At 42.1% G+C, this 15654-nt stretch overlaps 6 protein-coding genes across 11 annotated transcripts in view; 3 read left to right on the top strand and 3 right to left on the bottom strand.

The window, feature by feature from the left end:
* Nucleotides 1–88: 88 nt before the first annotated feature.
* On the bottom strand, nt 89–1365 carry LOC6616331 (cytosolic Fe-S cluster assembly factor NUBP2 homolog). Its single transcript, XM_002040655.2, has 3 exons — nt 1176–1365; nt 672–1114; nt 89–347 (listed from the first exon to the last, which is right to left on the bottom strand). The coding sequence occupies exons 1-3, from the start codon at nt 1284–1286 to the stop codon at nt 119–121; spliced, it is 783 nt and encodes a 260-aa protein (XP_002040691.1). The 5' UTR covers nt 1287–1365; the 3' UTR covers nt 89–118.
* A 423-nt stretch (nt 1366–1788) lies between these two features.
* Nucleotides 1789–5442, top strand: LOC6616330 (phosphatidylserine synthase 1). Of its 2 annotated transcripts, none has more exons than XM_032718496.1 (6): nt 1789–2498; nt 3550–3808; nt 3871–4436; nt 4500–4710; nt 4778–4859; nt 5257–5348. In XM_032718496.1, the coding sequence occupies exons 1-6, from the start codon at nt 2158–2160 to the stop codon at nt 5328–5330; spliced, it is 1533 nt and encodes a 510-aa protein (XP_032574387.1). In that variant the 5' UTR covers nt 1789–2157; the 3' UTR covers nt 5331–5348. The 2 variants fall into 2 exon arrangements, with proteins under 2 accessions (XP_032574387.1, XP_002040690.1); XM_002040654.2 differs by lacking the exon at nt 5257–5348 and adding an exon at nt 5395–5442 and having other exon boundaries at nt 1791–2498.
* A 108-nt stretch (nt 5443–5550) lies between these two features.
* On the bottom strand, nt 5551–7083 carry LOC6616329 (vesicle transport protein SFT2A). Its single transcript, XM_002040653.2, has 4 exons — nt 6868–7083; nt 6509–6678; nt 6324–6441; nt 5551–5904 (listed from the first exon to the last, which is right to left on the bottom strand). Exons 1-4 carry the CDS (start codon nt 6937–6939, stop codon nt 5773–5775), a joined length of 492 nt encoding a protein of 163 aa, XP_002040689.1. The 5' UTR covers nt 6940–7083; the 3' UTR covers nt 5551–5772.
* Nucleotides 7084–7328: 245 nt separating this feature from the next.
* Nucleotides 7329–8518, top strand: LOC6616328 (transcription termination factor 3, mitochondrial). The gene is made up of 2 exons (XM_002040652.2): nt 7329–8149; nt 8209–8518. The coding sequence occupies exons 1-2, from the start codon at nt 7363–7365 to the stop codon at nt 8484–8486; spliced, it is 1065 nt and encodes a 354-aa protein (XP_002040688.1). The 5' UTR covers nt 7329–7362; the 3' UTR covers nt 8487–8518.
* Nucleotides 8519–8717: 199 nt separating this feature from the next.
* On the top strand, nt 8718–13467 carry LOC6616327 (BCL2/adenovirus E1B 19 kDa protein-interacting protein 3). Of its 2 annotated transcripts, none has more exons than XM_002040651.2 (5): nt 8718–9129; nt 11958–12229; nt 12305–12381; nt 12512–12691; nt 12752–13467. In XM_002040651.2, exons 1-5 carry the CDS (start codon nt 9090–9092, stop codon nt 12801–12803), a joined length of 621 nt encoding a protein of 206 aa, XP_002040687.1. In that variant the 5' UTR covers nt 8718–9089; the 3' UTR covers nt 12804–13467. The 2 variants fall into 2 exon arrangements, with proteins under 2 accessions (XP_002040687.1, XP_032575834.1); XM_032719943.1 differs by lacking the exon at nt 8718–9129 and adding an exon at nt 10843–10873.
* Nucleotides 13468–14028: 561 nt separating this feature from the next.
* LOC6616326 (C2 domain-containing protein 3) overlaps nt 14029–15654 on the bottom strand; it is a 16341-nt gene continuing 14715 nt past the window's right edge. For all 4 annotated transcript variants that reach the window (XM_032719938.1, XM_032719937.1, XM_032719935.1 and 1 more), the window contains 2 exons: nt 15064–15618; nt 14029–15001 (listed from right to left, as the gene is read on the bottom strand). In XM_032719938.1, the coding sequence (XP_032575829.1) occupies nt 14453–15001; nt 15064–15618 (1104 nt within the window). In that variant the 3' untranslated portion in view covers nt 14029–14452. The remainder of the gene's footprint in view (nt 15002–15063; nt 15619–15654) is intronic.

Below are 15654 nucleotides of genomic sequence, written 5' to 3'. Positions count from 1 at the left end.
TGGAATATTTGACTTCGACCATGGCAAATCAGATCGTTTCCTGATGAAAATGGTTGTATTCATAAACTGAATATTGAAACAAATTATATTATAAAAAAATGGTTGTGTTGGTATTTATTTAGGAGACCAACATTGTTTTCAACTTCTCAACTAAATGCGTCAGCACCTCCGCTGTCGTGGAATCCGGAAGCTCGTCCAAGACGGACGTAGTGGTGCCCGCCAAAACGCCCACTCGGGGATCTATGGGCAGAGTTCCTAGATGTGGAACTTGGGCGTATGTGGCCAGTGAGACGCCACCGTTTGACGAGAAAATATTGGTGCACGAGGTGCAATGGGGGCACACGAACCTGCGTAAATCAAATATAAGATAATTTAGTCAAACATGAGATAATTATCACCTGGTTAAAGTCCACAGGTGTCGCCCTGTGGTAAACTTGACGCGCAAAGGCGTCCAATTAATATCTATGTATATTTGCATTTTCAATTAGTCAGCATTAAGTACAGTAGAAATGCTTATCAGGAGTTTGTAAAACTCTTTTCAGTTAGGGAACAGCAAATGGATGGCTATCGTTTTCGGTGCCTTACACTGGAGTTCCAATTTGTTGAGGACAAATTAAAATGAATCCTATTTTTATGGCTGTTCTGCGGCTTAACAAACTCAAAGAACTCACCCACTCATATTCTCGACGATGCCCAGGATATTGATGCCGGTCTTCTTGCAGAAGGTGATCTCCTTGCGTACATCGTCCAGGGCCACCTCCTGCGGAGTGGTCACAATTATGGCTCCGTGGCAACCGACCTCCTTAAGGCACTCCATTACGGTGATGTGCTCATCCGATGTGCCGGGTGGCGTATCGATAATCAGGTAATCCAGCTCATCCCACCTGACGTCGGTGAGGAACTGCCGGATCATCATGGTCTTCTTGGGACCACGCCAAATGACCGGATCCTCACGGTTCTTCAACAAAAATCCAATTGACATCACCGCCAAGGTTTGGGATTCATCCGTATAGACAGGAACCCATCCCTCATCGCACTGGAAAATATCCCGTCCTTCCAGGCCCAGTAGATATGGCACACTCGGTCCACACAGATCTATATCCAGCAGACCAACCTAATAGATTATACGAATGAGTTTCTGGGTAATGTTTCTGTGGTGAAATGGTTTGACTTACCTTAAATCCGTTTTTGCGCAGTGCCAGCGATAATTGGGTGCTCACTGTGGATTTCCCTACTCCTCCCTTGCCTGATAGCACTACGATAACATTTTTAACCTTGTCCAGCATTATAAAGCGATTTAAAATCAATTTATACCGAAACCAATGCAAAATCGTGGATTGCGTTTTGGTCAACAAGTGCAATCAGCTGTTCAGGGCTACAGTCATAGCGTTAGGGGTGTTCCAGTATTCCAATATGTTGCAATATCTTAACTGAATGATATTATGCGGTAAATCAGCTATAATCATTTTTATTTAACTGTTTGTAAACCAATATAATTGAATTCCTCGGGAATCCTATAAATGAGTTATATATAGTTATTATATAGAAAAGATCAGTTAAATAACAAATGAATTAAGTTCCCTAGGATATAGCAACGCTATATAACTCTAAAATATTGACAATATAATTAAATATCTTGTCTTAAAGTAGGTCGTGATCATTGCTTTTCGAATTCGATCAGAAATAATACAAAATATTTTGCATCATAAGATTGTTGAAGCCCCCCAACGTTCCGCACTTCGTCTGGCAACGCCCCTGTTATCAAGTCACACATTTCAACCTTCCGGCAACGCCACCGCCGGCAAGTGTCGATTTTTATTGGTCCAAGTCGCGCGCAGCATGTTAATTGACAACAACGGACGGTAGCTGGCGAATGATAAAATAAACGTGCGCCGATCGAACGAGAGTCGAGGATCCAGGAGCCGTGCCCACGCCATAGCCATCGAGGACACCCGAACCGGGCGCCATAGAAACCGCTGCGAAGAACGCCTAGTGGGAAGCCTTGGTGGAATCGAATCGAATGTTGCGCAACCTTCAGTCCCCGCATGTACTTAGCCACCAAACCGATTCCGAATCCGATTCCGAGCCACCAACCACCTAACAACAACCACATCACGCCACCCGCCTACATTTGATAATCGAATTTGTAGTTGGGCGATGAAGAAGCGAACTAATTCACGTGGCACACCGTCCTCGTCGGGCGACGCGCTACTGGCCACCACCTCCTCCTCCGCCGGCGATGCTGAGCGGGATCATCCCGCCTACAAGTCGGGCGCGGCCAGTGCCCCGGCCACGCCCACCAAGCGACGGGATGGCAGCGATGGCAGTGGCAGCAGTGCGGGCGCACGCAGAAAGCGCAAGGACGAGATCGCCCAGACCTTCGTGATCGTCAACGAGCGTCCCGTGGACGACATATCGCTGGACTTCTTCTACAAGCCACACACCATCACCCTGCTGGCTGTTTCGGTGCTGGCCGTCATGTACTTTGCGTTCGTCAGGTGAGTAGAGGAGCCCATGAGCCCGCAGGGAAACCCATTGTGATCTCTGGCAAAGAAAGGCTTAGTTAGTATGCAAAGGATTTCTGGTAATACACCAATGAAGGTTATTCGATCCTGGATGCTACGCAACTTCATTGAAAACTCGCCATCGGTTCGCTTGTATTCATTTCGATCTTAGAACTTTGCCTTTGTCAGCTGAGATTGATTGTTAACCCATTGGGTGTTTATGCGGGTTTTCTGCCCTCGTTAGCTTCATCAAAGATCTGTTAATTGTGAGTTTGTAGTTAAAATTATATTATATTATATTGGACTTTCCTTGAACAAACTGAATCTTTAGATAAGAAAGAGTTTGTAAATCCATTTCTGTCAGTACTGATTACTTCCTATGAGAGGTACGTTTAGAACTATAGTATAGTAACCCTTATCAGTATTACATAACTGGTCTGTAGTAAATCCCCTTGGTAACAATAGTTTATTTGCATTGGCTGTTAGCGAGATAGAACCAATTATTATTATTATTCTACAAAAGGTTTCATTGGCGAACACATTTTGTTATTCATATTCATTTTAAATACTTGAATTACATCATTTTGTATAATATTAATTGACAGTTCATCAAAAATGATTGGATTTCACTAGTTATTCACCTATGTCCTGTTAAGTCCCTTATCTTCAAAAAACTTTCGATGAAATCATATTTTTTAATCAAAAATCTGCACCATGTGCCTTCTTAGTTCACCCATCAGTTGTTGTACAGGGTTAAGCACTTAAAAATATCACAAATACTCTGCCAAAAGTGTCAACTCAGACAGCCGAAGGTATAAAAAGCCAACAACAAAAAATAAAATATATATGCGCTAGACTAGCGAACAGTATATAAAAGTAGAATCGCCTAAGATACATACGTAATGTACTCGACGTTCACTTAATCGTGCCATTGACCCCCAAACCCCATCGAAAAACGTGCTATGCTGATAAGGAATACTATGACTGAAATAGTAGCGCTAATGGAAGCCAAGATCATCCACTTAGCAATGCGCTTTCGTTACAGAAACGAGGCGAACGTGGATGAGAATCTCTGGGCCGGCCTCCTCTGCATTGTGTTCTTCTTTCTGATCGTCTCGGTGATTGCATTTCCCAATGGACCCTTCACACGACCCCATCCCGCCGTCTGGCGGATATTATTCGGATGCTCTGTGCTGTACCTGCTGACGCTACAATTCCTGATGTTCCAAAACTACCCGACCATCAGGAGCATATTCTACTGGATCGATCCAAAGTTGAAGAACTTCCACATCGATATGGAAAAGGTAAGTGCTTCTTCGTCACTTTGAACTGTCCAATATGTAACCAACGATTTCATAATTTCCAGGAGTATGGCGTCAATTGTTCGGACATCAGTTGGGATCGCGTTAAAGGCCACTTGGACGTCTTTGCCTGGGGGCACTTCTTGGGCTGGGCCTTTAAGGCCATCCTGATCCGTCACATGGGCATTCTGTGGGCCATTTCCGTGATGTGGGAGATTACCGAAATAACCTTTGCGCACCTGCTGCCCAACTTCATCGAGTGCTGGTGGGACGCACTCATCCTGGATGTGATCATCTGCAACGGTCTCGGAATTTGGATGGGTCTGAAGATCTGCCAGATTCTGGAGATGCGCGAGTACAAGTGGGCCAGTATTAAGGACATATCCACCACAACGGGCAAAATCAAGCGTGCCATGCTGCAGTTTACGCCCGAGAGCTGGTCGGCCATTCGCTGGCTGGATCCCAAGTCCACGGCGATGCGATTTGCCGCCGTCATTCAGCTAGTGATCTTCTGGCAGGTCACCGAGCTGAACACATTCTTCTTGAAGCACATCTTTGAGATGCCGCCGGATCACTTCATTGTGATAGGTCGTCTCATTTTCATCGGTCTGTTTGTGGCGCCTTCGGTTAGGTACGTTTTTCTTTTAACCATTTATCTTATATTATTTATTTCAATTGATACTCTGCATTTTAGGCAATATTACGTGTATGTCACCGACACACGCTGCAAGAGAGTCGGCACCCAGTGTTGGGTTTACGGCGCCATCATGGTCTCCGAAGCTATTCTGTGCATCAAGAATGGCAAGGAGTTGTTTGAGCGCACGCAAGCCATCAACATTGTCCTGTGGCTGACTGTCCAAGTAATAATCTCGGTGGCATTTGTCTACCTCGCGGTTTACTGGCAGGTAAGAGCTAATTGGAATTCAACTTAAGTTGTGCAGATGTGCTAATTTGTGCAATTGAATATTTCAGCAGCGGCAGCTGAAAAAGGTTTCATCGTCGCCCGCAAAAAGAAAAGAAACTAGTCCTGCCAGCTCATCATCGCCCTCGAAAGGTATGTATAGCCATCTAACAACTGCAGGCAACATTAAATGGGGTGAGACACGAGGTTAAAATATAAACAAATTCCTTGAATTGTGTTGGGTTGTTCAAAATGTCTGTTCATGTATAAGATGGATAATTTGTATAACTCGGAAACGAGGTTAACTATTGAATTGTTTAAGAAATACAACTGGCATTTGCCTACACTTCAGTCCCTTTAATGTTGCCTGCCTTACGACTAACTTTCTTTTTTGCGCTCACTGACTTTCTTTGCTATTGGCTCAATTTATGGTTAACCACACTGTTTTCTCAACTCAATTTGCTCTCAATTTAAATTCTCCTTGCGTTTCTCCCCTCTCTGTCTCTTTCTCCTTCTCCGATTCTCCGCGGATTGCATTGCCACAAAAAAGCACAATCGCCAAGGAGCAATTCCATTGATGCACCCAACATCATGCACTACGATATTAAAATTAAAATAGTCTAACCAGTTATTGTTAACTTTTATATCTGCTACTTTTGATCTACAATTTTTCATTTCACTTTTCTAGGTAAATTGTCGCCGCAAAAAGAGAAGAAACTAAAATAAGAAGTTGATATAAATAAACTTGAAAGCTGCAGAAACAAAGTGGATCGGGCCATTCTTTAAATTAAAAACCAAAACAGAGAAGAGAATTATGTACATACACTAAAGAAAACTGTACTGATTAAATTAAATACATAACATGTAAATATATATATATGTATAAAAGATATATATATATATATTTATTAAAAAGACAAAATGGAATTACTTGTTAATAAGAGAATATAAAGGACATTCTATGTTCTAGTGCTAGGTTAATACAATACAAGCGATTTAATTGTCTTAGCTTAAGCTACAAACCAATCTGGCTTTTCTCGACTTATGTACAGAAGCGCATCTGATTCTAGACCTCCAGAATTGCCGACATGGTCTTCTTGACCGCATCGCGGGCGTAGGGGATGTACGACAGCGAGTACCAGGACATGGCCAGAGATTGTATGATAATGAATATAAGCGTGAGTCCCGCCTTTTTCCACTAAAAACAAACACAAAAAAGCCAATCAAATACAAATAATAACAAATTAAGCCACACATCGATTTTCTTGTGCTGTTTTTTTGTTCAAGTAATAAAAAGTAAACCAATATTCAGAGTTTAAATGTTAGGGCATGTGAAACTGTGTTGTAAATATTAAAGTAAAATGCTAAAAGCTATCATTCAACTTTACTGTATGTAAGTTCATGAAGTATGGATAAGATTTTGCACGCAATTTCATTGGATAACTTTAAAGTTTAAACATAAAGGAAACGTTCTCTACAAAACCTGCAAGCTAATTTAGTCATGCTATCGCTATGAAAGTAACTTGATTATAAAAGTTTCAAAAGCACTCAACGAGCAAATTAAAGACCAAACCCTAAATAATTGTGGTATCTTCGATTTGAGCATGGACGCCTTACCACGATAGCAGCGATGAACGTCAGGACCATCATGACGAGCACGATGATGGTGGCGATCAGCCGGGTTTCCGCGAACATTTTCTTGATCTGCTTGAAGGGACCCATGAGAAAGCAGGTACTGAAACCGGAGAAGAGACCATTAGCCGGCCTGTGTGAAGTACGAGTGGAACCAGCAACGCGCTCACCTGGCCATCGAGATGACGTTTCCTAGGGTGTAGAAGACCGCAAAGACCACAATGCCTCTGTGCAGAAATAGGGCGACCGAGCCGAGTATGGAAAGTAAGATGCCCAAGGCGAAGCAGATGATGAATCCCCTGATCCGAGTGGACCAGCTCAAAGTGGACATGTCGTTGATCTGCGTATGTAATTGATTGATATTAACTAAATGCCCTGATAAGCGTTGAGTCACACGGCTTGGGAAGCCATGTGATCGAGGGGGGCGTTGCCAGCGGCTAGCTCCTAAGCCACATCATAATCATAATTCCTCCAGCCGGAATTAGTTAAGGTGCTTAGTGAGATCAGTCGCACTAGAAAACTTCTTCACCTGTGTAATGATACTGCTCTCCTCCTCCGGAGTCGGCTCATCTCCACTCAGAACGCGGCGCAACTTGTCCATTATGCGGCGATTGACTAATGTTCAACAGGTGGCTGTCTTGGAATTCCCGGCTCTCCTAGGGGTTTTGGGGTTCTCTTCTGTTTTTATGCTCCGGAATTTTCACACCAAAATAAATCCAAGATCAGACCTAGTGTGACCGTGGTTGTAGCCGTTAACATATACTGTCGGATTAAAAAATATACCAAGAATCTGCAATTATATATTTATCTTAACAAAAAAACTAAAGAATCCAGATATAAGTAGTGCATTTTTATTCAAGAATATCCATTAAGCCTTTGTAGCCAAAAATAAAAAGAAATATGTTATTATATCAGCAGAGATTCAAAATATAATTTTAGCTATTTAGCTATTTTAGCTAGCTAGCATGCCATATTTAGAAACATTGACAACCCACTGCTGGCGCAGTCTGGCAACTCCTCCAGCATGTTTTGTTCAGCAATACGTAACATTTTAAGGAATTCACAAAACGCGGCTAAAAACGCAGCAATTACTTCACAAATACGGAATCTACGAGGACAACAAAGTGCCCACCATGAGGTAGAGATGTTAACATCAACGGGTATAACCCACAAACAAAATGACAAGAAGACAGAGCCTGCGGAAAGTGAAGGCTCCCAAGAAGTGGCTCTGGACTTCCGAAACCGTGAGGCCCATGTGCCCTCCTTCAATTTGGCGGCCTATGTGAACAACTCGAGTACCCTGCAGCAATTTATCAGCTTGGGAGTGGATCTGCACAGTATTGAACGGCGAAAGGGATTGGGAGACTTTGTGCTGAAGCTGGATTTCGAGAAGAATGTGAAGCCCTACATAACCTTCCTGGTGGATCAGGGCGTATCACCCGATGACTTCGGCAGGATGTTCACCAAGAACCCGCTGCTGTTCAAGGAGGACTTAGACGATCTGCAGACCAGAGTGGAGTATCTGAAAAGCAAGAGATTCTCGGACGAAGCCAGGCAAAGAATTCTCACCCAGAATCCTTATTGGCTGATGTTCTCCACCAGGCGAGTGGATCGTCGGTTGGGTTACTTCCAAAAGGAGTTCAAATTGAGTGGCCATGATCTCCGACTTTTGGCCACCAGAGAACCCAATGCCATTACCTACAATATGGAGCACCTGCGCAAGTCTGTATTCACCCTTAAGGAGGAAATGGGATTCAATGCCAAGGATCTAAGTGCCCTGGTAGTACGAAAGCCCCGCTTATTGATGATTCGTAAGTCTATCTACATTCAAGCTTAAGGACATTTGTAATTAAACAACTTATCCTTGCAGCTCCGGATGATCTTGTCGAGCGATTTAGTTACATTCACCAGGATATGGGCCTTCCACATGCCCAGATTGTCCAGTGCCCGGAACTTTTGGCCTCCCGCGAATTTCGACTGCGGGAACGTCATGAGTTCCTGAAATTGCTTGGAAGAGCTCAATATGATCCGCAAAAAGATCTGTATATATCACCAAAGACTATAGTTGAAGGCAATAATTTTTACTTCGTCCGGAATGTGGCTAAAAGTGATTTGGAAACATTTGATTTGTTTTTGAAAACGAGATGAGAATAAAATAAATATTGTATATATTCATTTCATATTCTGACTAGATATGCCTAGATTTTAAAGCTCAACGGAAACCCAGTTTTATAATTTCAAAAATAACCACCCATAAATTTACACGATTCAAGGGATGCCAGATGTAGAAAAACGTTGACACGCACCTGGATTGCTACCGTTTCTCCATCTGGTCACACTGTACAGCAACAAAAGATTTAAACTACGCATTAAGCTTGTGCGTAGGAACGAATCGTGTTTAATTTTAGTTACTAGCCAGTCGCTTCGGGAGAAGCATTAAACAAAGTTGCAATATTTCGGAGCTCCAGCAGTTGGCTTCAGTCCAAAACCAATAGTTATAGTCAAATCGAGTGCAGCGGCGGAGAAACAGCGCCAAACGAAAAGTAAAACGCATTTTCCTACGCATACATAAACAGCAAAAGCGAATACACAAACACAGGCAGACATACGGAAGGGCCAAAAAAACTTGGTCAAACTCACGACATAATAATAGACATAGTTTAACTTTAAAGCGAGTTAATAATAAGCAATAAAGCCAAGTTATCTTTGGTGTTGACGTGTTGAACACACATACCGATAAACAAAAACAAAATGTCTACGACACCAAAATCGAGCGAAGATTTGCTGGGCGGTAAGTTGTTTGTTTTCGTCTGCTTTGCTCTTTCATTCGTGTTTTTTTGCGTCTCCCCTTTTTGCAATCATAACAATAACACGGTAACCCGTTATGCCGCATTGTTGTTGCGAGAGTATCTATGACATGTGTATGTATTTATGGAGTTATTTGTAATTTCTTGATATCCGCATCCCATATTTTTTCAAGGCTTTGCTTTGTCTGCTTTTTGATTTCGTTCTGTTTTTATTTGTTTATTTTGCACTTGTTCTGTCTCTGCAGAGGGGGCGAGAAAGAGAGAGAGACAACAAAGAATCCGCGTTAACTCCGAATGAAAACAAAGACAAAGAAGCTGCCAACGCACTCTTTCTCCCTCTCTCAACGTCACTCCCCGCTCCTTCTCTTTCATTCATGTCATGTCTTGTTCCTTTACTTTGCACTTGGCCCGCTTGACGTCAGTTGTGGTTTACTTTTTGCGCTCTCCCTTTCTCCGACCCGCTCTTCTTCTTCCGTCTGGCTTGCTAAAATAATTCGTAAATAAATACATTTTGTGGGAGGGCATTTCCCTATCGGTCGTTTCCAGAAATTGCGTCTTTGGCATATTCGCTTCACTTGTATTTCGGCTGCCCACTTTATCAACATCCACGTTTACACTCGCGGAAAAACTAGGTTATATAAATTTATACTCATCAACGTAATTCAATGTGTTGTTTAAAATCTCTTAATTTTAATATATAAATTTAATATAATTTAATATAAATTTAGATCGCAATTGCACGAAATATTGAGAGATTATCTTTATTTTTTTGACAAAAAGTATAATCTTTTTGGTTGACTGCTTGAAAGCACTTTGTTTGTTCGTCCAAAAGGTTGTTGACTACCAAAGAAATTATACCACAATTCTGCAAAGTCACTCACAAAAGTAATGCCGGTTCAACGAAAAATTTCTTTTTCAATATACTACCATCGAAACAGTATTAATCTAATCAGTTTGAGCCCAAATCGAACCATATGTTATGAAATACATCACTTTTGAAAGGGTTAACACAGTTTGGATGACGAATTTCTTTATCAATGATAGTTAGCATATATACAAATTTTTTATATGTATTTCTATACGTTAGAATGAATCTGATATTAATCTTTTAAAGCTATGTATGTATATGAAATAAGTGTGTTAGTAATACGCCGGCTTGATCTGTTTCTTGACCTTAAAACACGTGCGAAATGAATGACCAAACTTAGAGAAACATTTTTTCTTTGTGCACTGTGCCATATACTACGTAAGAAATCGTATCATGATACCGCGGAGTCATCCGTCCAATAATAAAGGCGGTTCAATGGGCCCAACTCAGGGTCTTTTGGACAGCTGCGCATGAAGATGCACACCCGACAAAGCCCGAAGAGGGTAGGGCAGAAAGAGAGCGAGAGGGGGAGTGAGTGTTAGAGAGTGACAGAGGGTGCTTGGTTCGAAAGAGAGGGAGAGAGGCCTACGTGCCGTGAGTCACAAAGCCATTGTTTTTGTTTTCGCCACCCTTCTGTGCGCTTTTGCTTTTGTTTTTGTTTCCATTTTCGTACCTGTAACCCGGATTCCCTATAACGCTCAAAATATTGTTTACCTGTGCAAAACTTCTGCATCTACCTGACCCGCGGGCATTTCCATTTAGCATTTTCCATTTTCGCAACATTTCCATCATAAATGCATCATCCTTTTCGTCTAGACGCTGCATTTAGTATTCAATTGTCAGCATGATTGGTCTGCCACGTGAGTGATTTGAACTACTCTGTAACTGATTCCATCGCGAAAGTGTCTAAATTAGATGATTGTACAGTGATAACTAGAGAGCAAGCAATCCCAGAAAGAATTTAAATTTATGTGATATTACAAAATTATAAAAAGAATTAAAATTTCCTTCATTAGAAAGTGATTAATAGGTGGTAGATAAGGCGTTGGGATAGCTCTTATCATTTGGTTTTATTATTATGTAGTTTTTAGGCACGCTCCACTGTACTCCTTATCATCCGATCGAGCACCGCTGTCATCAAGTAACTTGCACGCTTCTCGTGTCCATATTGCATTGCCAGTTTGTCTTTTTTCTCGATTTTTTTTGAAAATGAAATTTTCTCCGCAGCGCATTGATAAGCATCGACTGTATAGACTATAAACAAAACATGTGTGCTGCTTTATATACACAATATGCCGAAAAGAAACGGAAATTGTGCGAGTGCTGGGGTTTTTAGCCTTATCAATGGGGCACGAGCACTCGAACAGATATATACAAATACATACATTATAGATCGGCTAACGAACGGAACGTTTGTATGGTTAAAATGTTTTTACGTGTAAACAAAAACGAAAACAAACGCTGAAAGGGTGACGATGGCACAGTTTTAGAGCCGTTGCCGCCGCACAGTGGCTCTCAAACTGCACGTCTTGCTAAGTTAACAAGTGAAACTACTTTATTTCGTCAACAAGTGTAATTTTAGACAAGTGATTACTTTAAAAAGACGTTTAGCAGTTTATAAATAACAGTTAAATAGTATTGAAATTTGTAAGCGGTCTATTTAAAATTTGTTGATTACATTTTGGTAAATTATGCCCCCAGAACCTTTTTCTATAAAGATGGCAAACTCTATTAAGCCCAAACGGACGCCTGTGATTTAAGATTCAACGAATTCGGACTTCTCATGTTTATTCAACACGTCTCAAAAGGTTTCGACCCTCGAGCATGTGATATATTTAACCACCTCCAAATGCAACCAACTAAATATTCAATTTCACCCCATTCGGCTTTAGCTTTCACCCACTTTGCCCGCCAGTCTAGCATGCTAATGATCTTCTTTTTCAGAATCTTGGATCGAACTCAGCACAACAGCTGCGATGGCTGGCATCAAGAGCCCCGACAGAATCACTCCGTTGCCATTCAACAATGGCGAGGAGTACCTGAGACTTCTGCGCGAGGCCCAGCGCGAATCGAACCAGTCGAGCCGTGTCGTCTCCTTGGCCAGCTCCCGTCGTGATACGCCCCGTGATAGCCCCAAGAGTCCACCGAACAGTCCCCAGTCGGAGCTCTGTCCGGACGATGAGCTCAGAAACGTGTACATCAACTACTGGACCAAGGTAAGAGATGAGAATCGAGGCGGAACCGAGGTGATCTTGCTAACAATGCCAGTCTCTGTGTTTTGCTTTTGCCAGGGCGGAGACAAACAGAATGCAGACAATGGAGATTGGCTGAAGAACTGGAATCGCAATGCCGAGGAGCAGCCACCCAGGTATGAAAGATATTAATATATGTAGTTATTTGGCTAAGTTTTTAGCTAGGTTTCTAGAAACTAGAACTAAGTTTGAAGCATTGCGGCATTTTCCCACAAATATAGTTATTCATTGAATTATTATTTATAGAAGCTGGAACTTCGAGACTGTCAGCGAGGATGCCGGCGACGAGGGCGAGAAAAAGAAGACTAACACAGGCTACTCCATACGCTTGAAGCGACTGGGTTCCAACTCTTTGTTCTCCCGCGAAATTCTGTACTCGCTACTGGTGACCAACGTCCTGTCCCTGCTGCTGGGAGCTGGCTTCGGGTAAGTGTCTCTTGCAATCTTCTCCAGATTCACATCTAATGCAATGGTATTTATTTATAGACTATGGTTGAGCAAGCGTGGCATACTCCTTACCCGTGTGGTCATTGACTGAAAGATGCCATAAACAAAAAGGAGGAAGAGAGAATATATATAATCGTTTTCAATCTATCAATATGCACATCAATCGAAAACAGAACACGATGCGTTCCATATAAGAAATCGAAGTATACACATCTATACAGCCAACCGTATTCCAACTCATTTGTATTTTTATCGGAAGTCCACATTTTCGACACCTTCTCATTCAGTACATACCTATATAAAAATGTAATTTCTAATTACTAAGCAAACTAAAACAGGCCTTTGGGCGAGGGTTGAAACTAAACGTTTTCATATTTTATATATTTAACAATATATCAAGGCAGCAAATCTAATGATACAGAAAAGCATTTATAGATGCTCCATATATATTGCTTAGCCGTATGTCTTAGCACCCAGCCGTGCATTATATCCAATACAAATGTACGCCGAACTTCGTGTTAAGATTTTCAATTTCATCATCATACTTCATATAGAACATCCATAAACATTTGTAGACATATTGTAGTTGAAACGTATTGTATCCTGATCGTACTTTTTGTTGAACAATCGTCAAATGTTTTGATTTAATAAGCATATAAAAAAACGATACAAAAGGAGAAAAAAACAATATGGCACACATAAGATTATATCTTTAATGTGAGGGAGGGGTTATCCCCCACAAAAAAAAAAGAAAACAGAATAGTTGTAATGATTTTTTATATTAAAATATTTTTCAATATCTATTTAAAAAAAAATCTGCAAACATTTTTCTTTGGTGGATTTAACGGGATTGCAAAAGGTGGATTAGAAAGTGTTGAGAATTTTATAATCTTGGAAAGACGGATTACTGGACTGGACTGGATTACTATGTACAAAGAGATGGAAAGGGATTTTCAGGGAAGTGCTGCAAGGTATTTCGAAAATCCTTTTGTGTAAAATACATGTCTGCTCTTTAGTCTGTTGTTTTAAACCCAACTAATCGCTAGATGTGTATTAGCTTGCATTATCAAACTTTTTCAAATAAGTGAGGGTTCAAACTATGAAGCAAAAAACCTTTATTTGTCAACAGGTTTTTGCGTTTCGCCATTAATATTTATTTGAGCTTGTCAGCAATGAGTCAGAATAAGCGATAATTTCATCAAAATGTGCTAATAGATCTTGCTCGTTGATCATTTAGACTTGTTATCAATTGCTAAGCGAATGCAATGACAATTGGAACCAAGCTGCCGCCCTTCATAAATGCAGAAAATAACTGGTTTTGAGTTGCTTTAGCAATTGTAATTTTATTTAAAGTTTTATTAGGTAATAGTGTCTAAATACTTAGGTGATTAACACAGTTCCGAAACTAATACATATTCCGTGTGGTTGCTGGGGGAAATCCTCGTGACTTAAAACAATATTCAATCGATTCAATTGTAACTCAATAAAACGATCGCTGGGTGATCGTTGCTAGCTTTGATTTTATGCTATATAGACAGCCATAAGACGGTGAATCGAGGCAAAACTGGGATGCCAATTTAAGTACAGCATAATATCAGATCAGTTTAAGATCCGCGCATATTATATATATATAGCCTACATCTAGATGGTTAACTATAGCTACCATTTGAGCCAATATCAGAGACGACATCGAGATGCGGAGAGAGGAAAAAACATGCTTAACTGACTTTTGGCCCTGGGCTATTCCTGGCCGTTAGAGTTTCTGAGATTTTGTGCGGCGGAGCTGGTGGAGGGCGTTGGCGAGCCCGGCGGCGTGGGAGTGCGCAGGGAGCGTTCAAAGTCCTCCGCCAAATCATCGTCATCTCCCTCCTGTTGCCAACTGTCCAATGCGGAGTCAACATCGAATTCCGTGAACTTTAGCGTTTCCCCCGTCACATCCACCAGCCGAGATCGCAATCTCTGCGAGATCTCCTCCAGCTCGGTGTATTTGCGCTTGATGGCCTGGCCCAACTGCAAGTGACCCAATTCCATGGACTTCTCGAACTGATCGATCACGTTATCTACACTGGGCGAAATGGGCTCCACGTGCGCCTCGATTCCCCCAGTCACACGTCCATTGAAGTCTACTATGTTATGCCATCCGCTGGGAAAGCCTCCGCCCGCTTGTTTCTGATTGAGATTAAGTGCAGCGAATCCTATTATGGCATCTTCATGGGGCGAAGGCTCTGTGATGCCACTTGGGCTAACAACCGCCTTTTTCCAAAGCTTCAGAATGAAAAGCTTCTGGGGCTGCAAAGGAAAAATGGAATGTATTTAGGTGATCTCTTAGAAAAGGTCATTTTAAATCTTACATTGCTGCGATAATCGCGGCTCACGTCCACCCGGAACTTGCTGAGCCACTGGGGCTTCGTCGATTTGGGTACAATGGGTGTGGCGTACACCAATCCTTCGTGCGACTTGTACGTCTGACTATTGCAACTGATGGCCTGGAAGGTCACATACGTGTTGGGAGGTTCGTTGGGCGGGAAGCGCTTGGCTGCCGACTGACGTTTGACTTGCTTCTTCGATTTCCCATAGCCGGGATTCAGGGGCAGTCCAGCAGCTCCCACGATGCGCAACTGAAAGCTAAAGGTACTGGGCGCTGGAGGAGCCGGTGGGGGCGGCATTACTGGAGCTGCGATACTCGGCGTCGGAGCTGCGATGGCATTTTGAAGCATGTCGAGTAAGTCTGTGGTCCGGCTTGGAGCCGGTACTTGGTTGTTGTCAGGGTCGAAGCCACGCAGCTGCTTCAATTGAGCAATCTGCGACTCACTTCCAATGGCCAGGAGCACCTTGAGCTCGCCCAGAGGCGTCTGGTTCTCAGCACTGACAATGGGTGCCCAGCCATCGATGGAGATCACTGGTAGCTGTAGGACAAAAACAAATCAGTAATTATCGCATTT

Source organism: Drosophila sechellia, chromosome 3L, assembly GCF_004382195.2.
Source record: "Drosophila sechellia strain sech25 chromosome 3L, ASM438219v1, whole genome shotgun sequence".
NCBI lineage: Eukaryota > Metazoa > Arthropoda > Insecta > Diptera > Drosophilidae > Drosophila > Drosophila sechellia.
The sequence above is the reverse complement of the archived record's forward strand: the minus strand, read 5'-3'. Positions and strand labels throughout refer to the sequence as shown.